This window comes from Calliphora vicina, chromosome 1 (genome assembly GCF_958450345.1).
Source record: "Calliphora vicina chromosome 1, idCalVici1.1, whole genome shotgun sequence".
Lineage (NCBI taxonomy): Eukaryota > Metazoa > Arthropoda > Insecta > Diptera > Calliphoridae > Calliphora > Calliphora vicina.
This window is the reverse complement of record NC_088780.1, coordinates 146,051,247-146,065,614: the sequence shown is the minus strand read 5'-3', so window position 1 is coordinate 146,065,614 and position 14,368 is coordinate 146,051,247. Positions and strand designations below refer to the sequence as shown.

Genomic DNA, 14,368 nt, shown 5'->3' with positions numbered 1-14,368 from the left:
CGATTAATTCATCCATATTTAATTTATTTAAGAACCAAAACAAACAAAAAAACAAAGAAATTAGTGAAAAAATCATTTAACGTAAAATAAACCACAGTTTTTCATAGAACTTCTCGCTTTGAAAATTTTGTATTTGTGACGAACGTTTTCTCCACCTAAAACAATCAGCAATTACTTTGCTGTTGCTCTGCCGACGTTATTGCTTGAGCTTAGCAATAAAAATTGCTACGTGGAGACTTAGGGTTAAATAAAATATGATACATTATTTATTTTTTTAAATGTAAAAATTATAGAATCTTGTCCGTCTTGCAATCCAATTAATTCAAAAACGCAATGAAATATTTAAAAAACATCTTAATAAACTAAAAGCGTTAAAACATATGGCAATGCTTAATATCTTATTTCCAAATAGTGTCGTTAATCAGGAATTGTTTTCGTGAGTTAGCTTTTCGCAAATAAAAAATTAATTCACTGTTTATGCGGCAAATTTTTCTAAATGCAATATTTTTATTTGCGAATAAGCCGTGCGTATAAACGTAGTAATAAATAACACTACAAACTTAAAATATTAATAAATTAATAATAAAAAAATGGCTCCCCAAACAAAAAAATACTCAAAATAATCACATATACGAGTGTTGTTTTTGTTTTCACATAGTTTTTTCTACTAATACATTCTCACGACTTAGATTTCAGACAACTGAGTTAGGTCTTTGACAGGAGAGTTTCCGCTCTATGTCTGGTTTGCCGAAGTTAGTTTAAAAAATATTTAACTAAAAACTTACATCTGGCAACATCATTAAGCTTGTTTGTTTCTTTTTATTACAACCCTGTGCGTAAGGCAAATGATGCAACTGTACAAAAATGCAACTCTGTAGAAAGTTATTAATTTTTTCTTTTTGTTGTGAAATCTTCCCAAAAATTTTAGGAAAACAATTAATTTTAATAAAAATAAAAAAGTAAGCATTATAATAATAAGACAAATAATAATATTTAGTAAAACAATATATTACAAAGTGTGCTATATATTTATTAGAATAATGACCTCTCTGCATTGTTATTTACACAAATAAGGTCGTCTTTGTTTTTCGGATACGCCAATTAAAGTAGAATGAGTAAAACAAAAAATGAAATGCTAGAGACAACTAATAAGTCGCAATAAATTTGATATAAAAACAAAAGTGGAAACAAACCTATTAAATACGTCATCTGCAGTATTCTTTTTTCATTTACTAATTTGTCTTGTATTATTGTGATTAATAATATAGTGTTTAATTCCATAAACCCCTATTAATTAAAAAAAGGATATTGCTAAAATGTTATTATTTACAGTGTTTTTGCAAAAATGGCGCAATTTTTTTTATTTGCAAAAATATAGTTATTAATGATGATGCCTTTTGATTACTTTCGTTTGTCTATTATAAGGCAATTTGCATATATTTCTTTTGGAATAGCTTATAGTCACGTACGCACGAAAAATAACATTGAAATTAATTAAATACTTTTGCTGGCGATTCCCTTGCTTTAAAATAGTAACCTCTCGGTGCCGCCCACTTCTCATTCTAATTGCCGGCAACTAGTGCTTTAATGGCTGTGTATGCCTCCCTTGACTGCGATTAGAAAGTCTATGTTAGACAAATGTTGATATTATTAGTCACATTTTTAACATAGAGTAGACAATGTATGAATATGCACTTTGTACGTTAGATTTTGTTTTATTATAAAATGAACTAATTTAATGACGTACATTTGTTTACAGCTCGTTAATAAATTATTTATTAGCAATAATCTCGTGTATATAAAATATACACTGTCTACAAAAAAGTTATGTTATTTAATTAAATGTTCTCATTTTTAGAGTTTGATGAAATGTTCTGAATACATTATTCAATTTTAGACCGACTTGAAAAATTCTCGAATCTCGACTTGAAAAATCATAAAATTGGGCTAAGTAATTATATTATTCTGTGCATTACTACCTATATCAATGCTATTTTTTTTTATTTCATATAACCGAGTCTGAAAGGTTAATTATAGTTAAACAATATAACTAAATAAACAATATAACTAATAAAAATATAAAAAGGTACAAATTATAAATAAAAATGTAATTATGTATAATAATTTAAGCTTAAAATTAATTAACAATTACAAGAAGTTAAACTATTATGTTAAATATGTATTTATACAGGACAATAAAAAATAAAAATCTAAACTTTTACTAATTCATCCCTTTTCAATACTGTTAATGCAATTTATATCATTAATAATCAACAAGAAAATAACTGAGATAGGGAATCAAAAATAATTAAGAACAAACATTTTTGTAGCGTTTTTGAAACTTGTATGTCTAATTTGTGATGGAAAGGCCTATAAACTATACTATTTAATCTTTCAATTATATTTTTACTGTAACTCTAAGATTAAGATATGTATCATTATATGACAAACTAAATAATATTGAAATAAATTGATTCATATTGATACGTTGAAATACATATTATATTTTAGTCGCCATTTGACGACCATCATGGACTTTTCTAGCATGCTCAGTAAGAGTGAGCCACACCAACGTACTATTATACACTTGGATATGGATTATTTTTATGCTCAAGTTGAAGAACTGCGTGATCCATCCTTGCGTACAAAACCGTTGGGAGTACAACAGAAAAATATTGTTGTCACGTGCAACTATAATGCACGAGCACACGGCATAAAAAAGCTAATGTTGGTCGCTGAAGCGAAACGTTTATGTCCAGACTTAGTACTGGTAAATGGGGAAGATTTAACACCATACCGGCAGATGTCACAGAAAATATTTGAATTGTTACTTAATTATACTCCTTTTGTGGAAAAATTAGGTTTCGATGAGAATTTCATGGACGTCTCTTCACTGGTGGAAAAGCGAGAACAACAAAAACAACAACAACGGGACCAAGATTCCGACGATATAGATTTACCACCAGTCATAGGTCACATATATCCCTCAGATGGAACCACATTAAATGCCTGCAGCTGTGGTTGCGCCCAGCGTTTAGCGTTGGGCACACAAATCGCTCAAGAAATACGACATGATCTTGTGGATAAATTGGGAGTTACTTGCTGTGCCGGAGTATCGTATAACAAACTTTTGGCCAAATTAGTTGGCTCTCAATACAAACCGAATCAACAAACTGTACTTGTCTCATCGCATGCCGAACAATTTATGCGTGAATTGGGCCAATTAAATCGGGTAACCGGCATTGGACAAAAAACCGAATCTCTTCTGCTCGAAAGTGGGGTGGCAAATGTCGAAGAACTACAAAGTTGTGAATTGGATTTTTTGCGTAAAAAATTTGGTTATGAAACTGCAATCAAACTAAAAGATCTGGCCTTTGGTCGCGACACAAGTGGAGTACGTCCAACTGGTAAACCAAAAAGTATTGGTTTAGAAGATTCTTGTAAACCTATATCAGTTAGAACGGATGTCGAAGAACGCTTTCGTATGTTATTGATGAGATTAATGGAACAGGTAAGTTTACAAAATAAAAAAATCAACTTTGTATAAGTTTATTAAATTTAATTTTTACCTCAAGGTCGCTGAAGATGGGCGTATTCCAATTTGTTTAAAAGTTATTTTGCGTAAATTCGATGCTCAGAAGAAGAGTAGCCATCGCGAAACTAAACAAGCTAATATACTCCCGTCTCTCTTTAAGTCAACTTCTTGTACGGACACCGGGGGCCCAAAAGTCATGTTAGCGGAAGGTGCTCAAGAAAAACTGTTGAAAATCATTATGCGTTTATTTGAACGTGTCGTAGATATGAATAAACCTTTCAATATAACCTTAATAGGTTTAGCATTTTCAAAGTTCCAACAACGTAAAGTTGGATCATCGTCCATAGCAAATTTTCTTATCAAGAAAACAGATTTAGAAGTGCAATCGATAACATCTCTAACAAATACAGATGTTGTTGAGGCCAATCCGGAGGGATCGTCATCGTCAACACACTCTACTTCCCCAATGCTCAGTAATGATGAGGCATTTCGTTCGTCGCCTACAACTTTCCAACCAAGTGATCAATTTTATCGTAGAAGAACTACGGCTGCTTCCCCCATCCCTATGTTGATCGATAACGGTTCAGAATCGGGAGCTACAAATTCGGACTTTTCCGACTTTTCGGAAACTGAAGTGGAGCCTTCACCGAAAAAGAGCCGTATTAGTCGTTTGATAATGAATAAACGGCGTTGTTTTGGTAGTTCTGCCATTTACAATTCTACGGGCGATACAGCTGCTGAGGTTGCTTCGCCGAGTAAATTACGTGTGTGCGATTTACGATTAAATTCGAGGGATAGTGATCGTGATTTTCCGATGAGTCCATGCTCGGTTACGGCGACATCGACGACAACATCATCCTTATCATCATTAACGACAAGCGCAGCCACCAGTGAAACTACTACACCATCAACATCGCACTCAATTACTACCACTGCCACTGGTTGTAATAATTTGCAACGTTTTTGTCCTGTCCAACCTCCACCTTCAACTCTTTTAAGTCGCATTGACCGTTTGGAGGATTTTCGTGCAAACGCATTAATTTTTGCCCGTAGACATTCACTAGCATCTTCATCAGCCACCATTTCACCAATGCCATCTCCTATGGACGATTGCGTTGACACACAAACACTGCCAGTTGCTTTATCACCGCCACAGTTGGAAATACTCGAAAATGATACCATAAATGTAGAGAAATTATCAACAACCATCACTGGTAATCTTTCAAACATTCCCTGCCCTGCTGGGGTTGATCCTCAGGTTTTTAATGAGTTGCCGGTAGATGTACAAAACGAACTGATAGCATCATGGCGTTCCTCTTTGGCGGCAGCAGCAGCAGCTGTAGCCAATGGAAATATGTCTCCTCTAAATTCATCACAAAGCAGTGGATCGCAGTCAATATCTCAAACACAAACTACTGCAAATACGACTGCGAAAGCTGGTGGTAGTGGTGTCAATACTAATGGTGCTCAAAAAAATACCCTTTATAGGTATTTTTTGCGTAATAAGTGATTTAATACGCAAACAAGTTTATTTATTCTCAATAAGGGCTGGCTGTCGTTTTCGTACTTTATTTAATTGAATTTTTTTTTATCAATGCGAAAGTTAATTTTAAAAATGAGATTTTGTTATTGTGTTTTTATTCATTCTTTTTAAGTAGATTTAATACATACATACTGTTTTTTTCACTGGAATTGTTTTTTTTTATTACATATAACTTTAGTTTTCTTCCAGTACTTACTACTCAGATTTGTCGGTTTTACACGAAAGCGTCCCCTTACTCAAAATTTCAATATAATTTGTGGTTATTCTGACTAACTCTGACTATTTCTGACTAAAAGCTTTTAATCTGACTAGTACTGGAAGAAAGCTATTATAAACGTTTTAACTGAGATTTGAATAATATCGAAAATCGATCACTGTCATGAAATGTGAAAAATATCTTAACGTTGATTAATAATTTTATTTTTATTAATGTAGTGTTTTAAAAATGTTTATACCAATAAAGTTTCAAATTATATAACATACAAATATTGAAGAAAATTTAAATGATTGTTTGATTAATGTAACAGAAATAAATGCATAAATGAAAAATTATAAAAAAGGGTTCTTAGATGAGTGACCATAACATATATTACTAGGGTATAAAGGAAAGAACTATACGAATTTGAGCATAATTCACTAAAATCTTAATTAAGGATTTAAAACTTCTGCAAATCATTGCATAAAACAATTACCAACATAACATATTTTTTATATTCATTTGAATAGGATTCATTCATTCTTGAATTAATTCATAGTAACATCCATTCAACATTTGAATGATTAAATTTTGCTTAATTCAAATATAATATAAATTGAATGAAAATATGTACATATTTGTTCTTCATTCAGTTTTATTTTGCTTTTAATCATTTACAAAATTAATTGAAAGAAATTTACTTAAGCCTTTTTGTAATAGATTTGATTTGAAGAAAAACTGAATCAAGCGTGTTTGTTTGATCAGTTGGAAGCGCCTCGGCAACAAAGGCAATTTATTTTGGTTATAAATACATTGGTTTTTCGAAGGATTTTTCAGTTACTCACCTGATTTTATGTAATATGTACATTAGGATGCATCGATTTTTTTCACGAAAAATCGTATAGCAGAAACGCGTTCTACGGAAAATTCTAAGAAATGTTCACCAAGAAACCATAGGTCTAAAATCAAATCCTATCTTGCGCATTTCGTCTTCTATCCAATAATATTTCAGTACATATTTTTTTTTAATAGTTTTTTTTATTGGATAAAAGACGAAATGCACAAGATAGGATTTGATATTAGACCTATGGTTTCTTGAGGAAACTTTCTTATGTACATAATTTAATGTATTTTACTGGATTACAAAATTTTAATTTTTTTTATTATTTTTAATTTAAAATAAATATTTTTTGACAACAACAATTATAAAGAAAGTTTGACAATATCGCATATTTGCAAAAATTGTTTTATATTTATATTTTATTTTAATAATAACTGCGGACATACTTCAAAATATAATTTTTAAATAAGGGAACTATCCTCACACTTGCAAAAAAAAATTATGAAATTATTTATATAATTTTTCAGAGAAAAAAAAGTTTGGTTTATTTTAGAAATTGGTGTTGGTGCGTGATGTTTTTGATTCCAAATGACCTAAAAAAATGATTTTCATTACTTATACAACATATGCCAAAAATTTCGCCAAAATTAGTTATATGCCTAATGTACATATTTAAATAAATAACAATGCATGTATGGACACTAGGGTGGAGCGATAATGTATGAAATTTTTATTTGTTTTCAACGGCATATCGATATAAAGTTGACTTTTAATGAGTAAGTTGAACGAACGAAAGATTACTTACCAGTTTTGATGTTTTGAGGTGCCCCAACACAACATTTTTTTGTTTCAGAAAACAACGATTCAAAGAAATGTAAGCCACATATCTTAAAGTGTGCTTTGAAAAAATTAGTTTTTTTATAAAATATATTTCTAGTGTCATTGTAATTCAGATTTGAAAATTTTGTTTCAATATCTCAAGTAATTATTACTACTGATTTACACTAACATACACTTAACTAAGACCCATTTCACATTAGGCAATTTAGTTCCGCAAGTCTTTTGCCCAACAATATATACACTTTTCTTCTCCTTAACCCAACTTACTTCTGACATGTAACACAAGAGACTTGCGCAACTAAATTGCATAATGTGAAAGAGTGTAATATTAACAAACAAAGAAGCTAAGAGCAGTAATGCGAGGAAAACCCGAACCAATAAGTCCACCAAAAAGAAGAATTACTAGCAGAATATGTGAGGAAATGGGTAGACGGATTAACGGCGCCCGATAAAAATAACGGCAAGCAGATTTTGAAGAAAACTTGTTACCGTCTTCTCTTTAAAGAGTCGAAGCCAAGGTAGAACGGCAATTGTAAAATATCAAATAGATACTGCAGAAGCAAGGCCAATAAAGCAGGCGCCCAGTGAAGTGAAGGAGTTGCAACGGTATAATCGAAACATCTTCTAGTCCTTGTAGCTCGCCCGTGGTTTTAGTAAAGAAGAATGACGGCAGGACCAGATTTTGCGTTGATTATAGAAAACAGAACGACGTAACCAAGAAGGAATGCTACCCGCTACCTAGAATTGGCGACACCCTGGATACACTAGCTGGAACAAAATGGTTCTCCACATTGGACTTGCAATGTGGTTATTGGCAAGTAGAGATTTCGGACAAAGACGAAGAGAAAATCGCCTTTAGCGCGGGTGTTGGCAGTTTTATGTGATGCCATTTGGACTCTGCATAAATGGAACGAGTGTTTAAAGGACTTCATTGGAAGACATGCTTGGTGTACCTCGATGACATAAATGTCATGGTGAAGACTTTCGATGAACACCTGGAAAACCTTGAAGAATTCCTTAAACGAATATCAGAGGCTGGACTCAAACTTAGTGCAAAGAAATGTGCATTATTTCAGAAAAAATTAAGTATTTAGGGCATCGCGTAACAGCAGACGGCATTCAGCAGAAAAATGAATTGCTCAGTTTTCTAGGCCTTTGTTCTAGATAGTGATGTTAGCGGATACGGAATAAGTTAGAAAAAATCATATATTCCTGTGGGTACTACTAGTATTTCAGAGTAGAATTAAAATTTGTGAAAAAAATGTTTGTTTATAACAATCATGTTGGAACCGATTTGATTTTAACATACAGACGGAAATATTAGAATTCAAAATATAAATATTGGGCCAATTGGGCCTTAATATGGTTACGGCACTTTTTTGATTTATTGTAGATATCACAATCGTATAAAAAACTATTATTGTCTTACCTTATTTTATTGTAAGTTTATAATATAACTACAATTTAAAACAAAAGTTTAATTTGTTATCCATTTATTTTATTTACATAAATTCCTAGTACTTTTTTTTAATTAGATAAACTAGTATATATATTTTCTAGTTTTAATAGTGTAGAAATCTTATTTTAATAACCAAAGCTAATTCTTTATAGTGACTGAAATAATCATAAAGTTAATATATAACTTGATACAAGTAATAATACAATGCATAAAAATAATTATTAATAAAACTTCTGGGTCGATTATGGATGGCAACCGAACTAAAGTTGCGTTGTCAGTTTCCACAATACAGCGATCACAAATTTGCGGTTGCCCTCTCACAAAGCAACTGAAGTTCGGTTGACATCCATAATCGACCCATTTAATTTAAAAAGATGTGGTTAATGTATTTACAATTGCAGCCAGTGTGAAATTCTTTTCAGAATTTGTTTGGCAGAATTTTTAGTATTTAATTTTCTAATAAAAATAAAATGTTTATCCAAATACTTTAATAAACTCAATGAATTTGGAAAGAAAGTAAAATAATAATGTTATGAAAAATGGTATGAATTGTATAATAAAAAATGGGTAAATAGCAGACACACAATGTGAGAAACGAAATGATAAATTGGTGGTCGATTTGTTTAAAATAAATAATAAGTAAATTAAGAATACATATAAAAATTATAAATGTAAATAAAAATCTTAGTTATGTGTAATAGAAAAAGTTATATAATTAGTTTAAAATATAAATTTAGTTACTGTCTTTTTGTTTTTGTGTAATCTGTTCCATTATTAAAGAAAAATCTAATGGCTCAGCCAACCGACTTTAATGAAATACTTACGTAATGAACTCTCAACTGGCGACAGATTGTTGGAAGCTACTGGTGCACCACTTAACAATAGCGTTTTAAGCGACAGATAAGTTGTGGGTGGCAAGTTAAATACTTTACATAGTTGTTGTTCATTGCTCGATAAAAGATGTATGCCTAATGGTTGAGTTAAATGTTTTAATTCGTCCAGTTGCGAACGCAAAATACTACTCATCGGCATAGCTGGTGATGCTATTGACAGTTGTCCTCTTTGGCCGTTTGAATTGTTTTGTGTGGGATTGTTGTTTTCTTGCATTTGTGGCAGCCTTTCCACGTTTTGATTTGTTAGTACGACATCGTTTATCTGCAACTGTGGTGCGTTCTTCGCTGACCCGGTAAGCAATTGCTGGAGGTGGGGTTGCTGATTCTGATTGGTATTCGTTTGTGTTTTCATCAACGTTGTTAGGTTGGTTGTTAATAGACCGGCAGTCGGTGTTATGGTTGAATTGATCGCCGTTGCCATAGTCGTCGTCATCGTCGTATGTGCCGGTGATCCCCGATAGCTATCCAAGTAATTTCTGTTGAGCGATGATCCGACGTAGGAGATCTGGTCGCCTGTGTGGTGCATGTTTTTTGGTGCGATGGAATTTGAATTTTCGCTTCCGTTTGGCATTTCGCTAAAATAATAAATAAGTAATTAATTGAAAATTCTTAACATTTTTGGATATATCTCGTTTTAACAAAGACTTACAGTTTTCGTTGGCTGTGCTGAGGGGAGTGCAAGGAATACTCTGGCTGCCGATGATTTCCAGTGCTGTGATGCATATTGTCCTGTAGTAAAACATTGTCTTATACATCCATTCAAATGTTCGCCATTTGGTGTGCTGATAATACATGAAAGCTGAATATCGCAAAAAAGGTAAATAAAAAATTAGTATTTTTTTTTTTCGAAATTTGTACAACAAAAAAGTGAATTCTATATTGAGTGTTGTGCAATAAAATAAATGCAGTAATATTGCATCACTGCTGCATCATTGCTTTTGTGCCAAACATTTTTTAATGCAAATTGTTGGCAGTGATGCCACAAACTTTTGCAACCAATTTAGTTTACAGTTGCAAAAGTTTGCACTGATGCCACAGTGACGTACAAATTTACTGCATTAACGAACGTACCAAGAACCATAACCAAAGTTTTCAAATATAATTTTTTTAAACAAATATGTTCCATACCACATCAATTAGTTTCAATATAAACTATTTATATACGAATAATAATAATAATAATAACAGAAGTTGTAATTTTTGAGTGTGAACTAAAATAGAGCCTAGTATTTATGTTGAAATGTGTGAAAATACGAGGTTTATTCAAAAGGAGTCGAATTGATAACTCATAGCCAATTTAAAAAGAAGTATGAGGGCTATATTCGGCTGTTTCAAATTGTATATACGGTTCACTAAAGTATTCATTAACAAAATGATTAAAACTATTTTTGGTGTGAAAAAAATTATTAGTGAAAAAAAAAAATGTTTCCTGATTTTGTAGGTCCGAATTTCTATGGCGTTATATATGTCTTTGGAAAGGTCTTTGAAATGTGAATCATTAGATATCCACATTGTCTATATCGATGACTTAGCAATCCAAATTAGTGTTGGATTTTTTCTTATATCTTAGCCATTAGCACATACTTGTAAAACATAAATGCCGATTGGATTTGAAGGGGATATTGGAGAAAATAATTAATTTAATGATGACGACCATTGCTGTCGGTATTCCAAACAAAGCACATTTAATTCAATTTCATTTAATCACACCATTTTATTTATTTAATTGTTATGTTTTTGGACCTCAAAACTCTTTGACTCTATTTTAATTCACACGAAATTCAAAAAAATTTCAATTACTTTCACATTTAAATATTATTATATATGTAGTGTTATAGATAATATTATTATTATTATTCGTATATGATTGATTTATATTAAAATTAATTAAATAGAACATAGTTTGCTTAAATACATTTTTGTAAATTTTTTATATTTGAAATCGTTAGTCATGTGGCTATATTTTATAGCACACCACTTTAATTTGAATTTACAAGAAATTTACTAATTTTTAATTACCACACGATATTCAAAAGCCTTTGTGTATTAACAGTTATATAAATTTATAATTAAAACTAAGGTGTATCTACAAATATTTACGTATATCTCTATTAAATATTAAATTAACCTAACAGGACTACTTTCTATAACCAATTCCATGTACTCTTTTTAAATTAAGGTTTTTATATCTTTTACATAATATTATAGAATATAGTAAAATATAATCTTTTTCAAATGGATTCCTTTATAAATAGTTCTCTTTCGAAACAAAGTACTATTTTTGTCCCAGATTTAACTTAGTCGGACTTTTTAAATCTTTTAATACAAATATGAATTATGGAATTTTGACAGGTTATATGAACAAATTTTACTAATTTTTGGTACAATTTAGTACTAAAAATTTACGGGAAATTCTCTGGAATGAACAATTTTTTTTTAATATTTCAGGGGAATGGAAAAAGTCCGGGAAATTAGGAAACTTAATCGGCAATAAAAAATATTTAAATTTGTATGGTTGAATACCATGTAATTCAATAAAAGTGTAGAGATACCCTCATATTTCATATTAGCAATTCGCATACATAGTAAAATAAACACTTACAGTCTTTCCATGTCCATAAGGACCAGTTGAACGATTAGCCGCCATAGCAGCATGCTGCTCAAAGTGACGACACTCATCAATTTTTGTCAAGCCGTTGTAACGGTAACGGCACAGCTCCGACAAACGTATACGTAGTTCCTTTTCCCGTTCTAAAGAGTTCAACAAACGCTCATACTCGTTGGCAGTATAGAACTGGGCAAACACACGAAAGCGGTCACGGAAATCTTTTTGTTCACGGGAAAGGCCAGGATACTGAGCATAGTTTCGATTGCGAAAGAAATTCGCAACTAATTGATAGTCGCGCACTAAACGTTTACGACGCACTCTTTCCCTTAGACGCCTAGTGTAGAGATCAACATGAGCCAATTTAAGTAAGTAGTCCGCCTCAGTATCATCAGTGTTAAGTGACATTGTCGATATCAATTGTTCAGCCGTAAAGTCATATTCACGTTCGAAACTATCACGATTCGGCATATAACCCAGCTGGGCAGCCTCTTCTGCGGTTATATCCAACGGTGGTAGGCGTTGCATTGCTGTTGCGCCTAAAGGTCCGTTATCCTCGGAGGTATGATCAATCAACGTGGGTCTTTGTGCTTGAGCTGGGGTCCAGGTATGGCGGCCTATGGTGCCGTTAACAAATTTGTTAACATATTCTTCTTTGGCGTCTTCAGCTGATTTTGTTTCAATATGTTTGCTAACATCTTCCCAATTTCCATAGCCATATTGTTCAATAGCATCTAATAACCGTATTTCTTCTCTAGCTGTCCAAGCACCTTTACCTCGAAATACCGACAAAATAGCGGTACCAGTGTCCATAAATTGATAAGCATGATTATTTTGATGAGAACCTATTTCAGCACCAGCAGCGAAACACTTTAAAGAAAATGTAATAAAAACAAAGAAAAAAAAATATAAACAAATTCTCTTGGTAATAAATGTCAAAATAATGACAAAAAGTTCATTTCTCTTTTAAGAAATTCATTTTGAATTTCACAATTTTATTCTCATCTCTTTTTGACTCATAAATATGTACATACAAAAATAAAGCCCCTTTTTCCCTTTCCAGTGACAAAAAAAAATAAAATAACCACAACCATTTTTTACTTACTTGTAGACACAAATCGAAATTTTCACATTCTGCACAATGAACACGAATGCCCTGTATATCATCCTGGCAGTTTGTACAATTATATTTTGTAAATAAATCTGCAATTGTAGTCATTTTAATTAAATAATATTCACTAATTTTCTTAAAACTATGTGTTAATTTAGATGAATTCTAGAAAAAAATGATTCTTACGCACCCGCCATATTGGCTTTTTCGTGTTGATGAACAGTGATGCTAATACAGCTGTTTTCTGTATTTTGGTGTTGTTGTTTGAGTTGGAGCGTTTTTTAAATCGCTAATTCAACGCCTTGTTTACATTTATGTTTCCAATGATATAAAATTTGGTGAGAAGAAATTGTTTTGATCAAAATAAGTACGTAGTTTTCAACATGTTTTTTAAATCACGCCATAAATCAAGATCATCGAAACAGATTGCATTCTTTTCAAATCAGTAGAAATTTAGAAAAAAACCAAAAACTAGCCAAACGATGGAGATTTTTCATATATGTATACATACACCAAAGCTTGCAATATCCGAAAATGTTTACATAAATATGTGATTCGCACCCGATACAACTACATCTGTAAAACTACATTTTAAAAATATCTGTCTATATATATATAATTTCAGTTTTCGGTGCGCTTCGGTACACCTGTCGTAGTAAAATAAAAAATATATAGCTTATTGAAGCTTCCCAGTAAGGATCTATCTAAGTTCCAAATTTCAATATAATCGGTTCAGCCGTTTAGGCGTGATGCTCAAACAAACCAACAAACTTACAAAGACATTTATATATTTATATAGATTTAAACAAATTTCTTTGTTTTGTTTAAAGAGTTTTTGGGTATTTCTTTTAAGCATTTTGCTAATGAACACATACTAGAGTTCTATATTTTAAACAAAATGTCGATATATCGATTTTTAAAAGTCTACTTTACAACCTTCGAATGGTTTAATTTTTTGGTTTTGTCGATTTTAACATATCTTACACTGGATCTACAACCGATATGAAATGCTTAACATTAACACTAACATGATGTTAGTTGTAGGTATAGACTCATCATGTTGGCGTTTTTCTCATGTTTTAACATGGTTGTTAAACCATATGTTTTAACAACTCTTTAATGACATGAAATGACGTTTAAGCTTGACAGCAATCATTTTGTTGCTTTTTCATTCTAAAATTACAAACATGAGCAACATTACTATAATAAAGTTTTCGAGGAGTTATCTATAGAAAACATTTATTTACGCCGATAATGATGCCTTACACCCCAGAAATGCTGTTAAAACATGATATAAAAGAGTTGTTAAAACACATGGTTTAACAACCGTGTTAAAACATTGAAA

General features: G+C 31.6%; 2 protein-coding genes across 4 annotated transcripts; one reads left to right on the top strand and one right to left on the bottom strand.

The window, feature by feature from the left end:
* Window positions 1-865: 865 nt before the first annotated feature.
* PolI (DNA polymerase iota) lies at window positions 866-5,576 on the top strand. Its single transcript, XM_065516047.1, has 3 exons — window positions 866-959; window positions 2,512-3,511; window positions 3,576-5,576. The coding sequence occupies exons 2-3, from the start codon at window positions 2,531-2,533 to the stop codon at window positions 5,043-5,045; spliced, it is 2,451 nt and encodes an 816-aa protein (XP_065372119.1). The 5' UTR covers window positions 866-959; window positions 2,512-2,530; the 3' UTR covers window positions 5,046-5,576.
* A 2,855-nt stretch (window positions 5,577-8,431) lies between these two features.
* Ada2b (Transcriptional adapter 2B) lies at window positions 8,432-13,258 on the bottom strand. 3 transcript variants are annotated; one of them, XM_065516044.1, is made up of 5 exons: window positions 13,214-13,258; window positions 13,018-13,115; window positions 11,910-12,782; window positions 9,957-10,036; window positions 8,432-9,882 (listed from the first exon to the last, which is right to left on the bottom strand). In XM_065516044.1, exons 1-5 carry the CDS (start codon window positions 13,218-13,220, stop codon window positions 9,201-9,203), a joined length of 1,740 nt encoding a protein of 579 aa, XP_065372116.1. In that variant the 5' UTR covers window positions 13,221-13,258; the 3' UTR covers window positions 8,432-9,200. The 3 variants fall into 3 exon arrangements, with proteins under 3 accessions (XP_065372116.1, XP_065372115.1, XP_065372118.1); XM_065516043.1 differs by lacking the exon at window positions 13,214-13,258 and having other exon boundaries at window positions 13,018-13,189; XM_065516046.1 differs by lacking the exon at window positions 13,214-13,258 and having other exon boundaries at window positions 9,625-9,882; window positions 9,957-10,106; window positions 13,018-13,193.
* Between the last annotated feature and the right edge of the window lie 1,110 nt (window positions 13,259-14,368).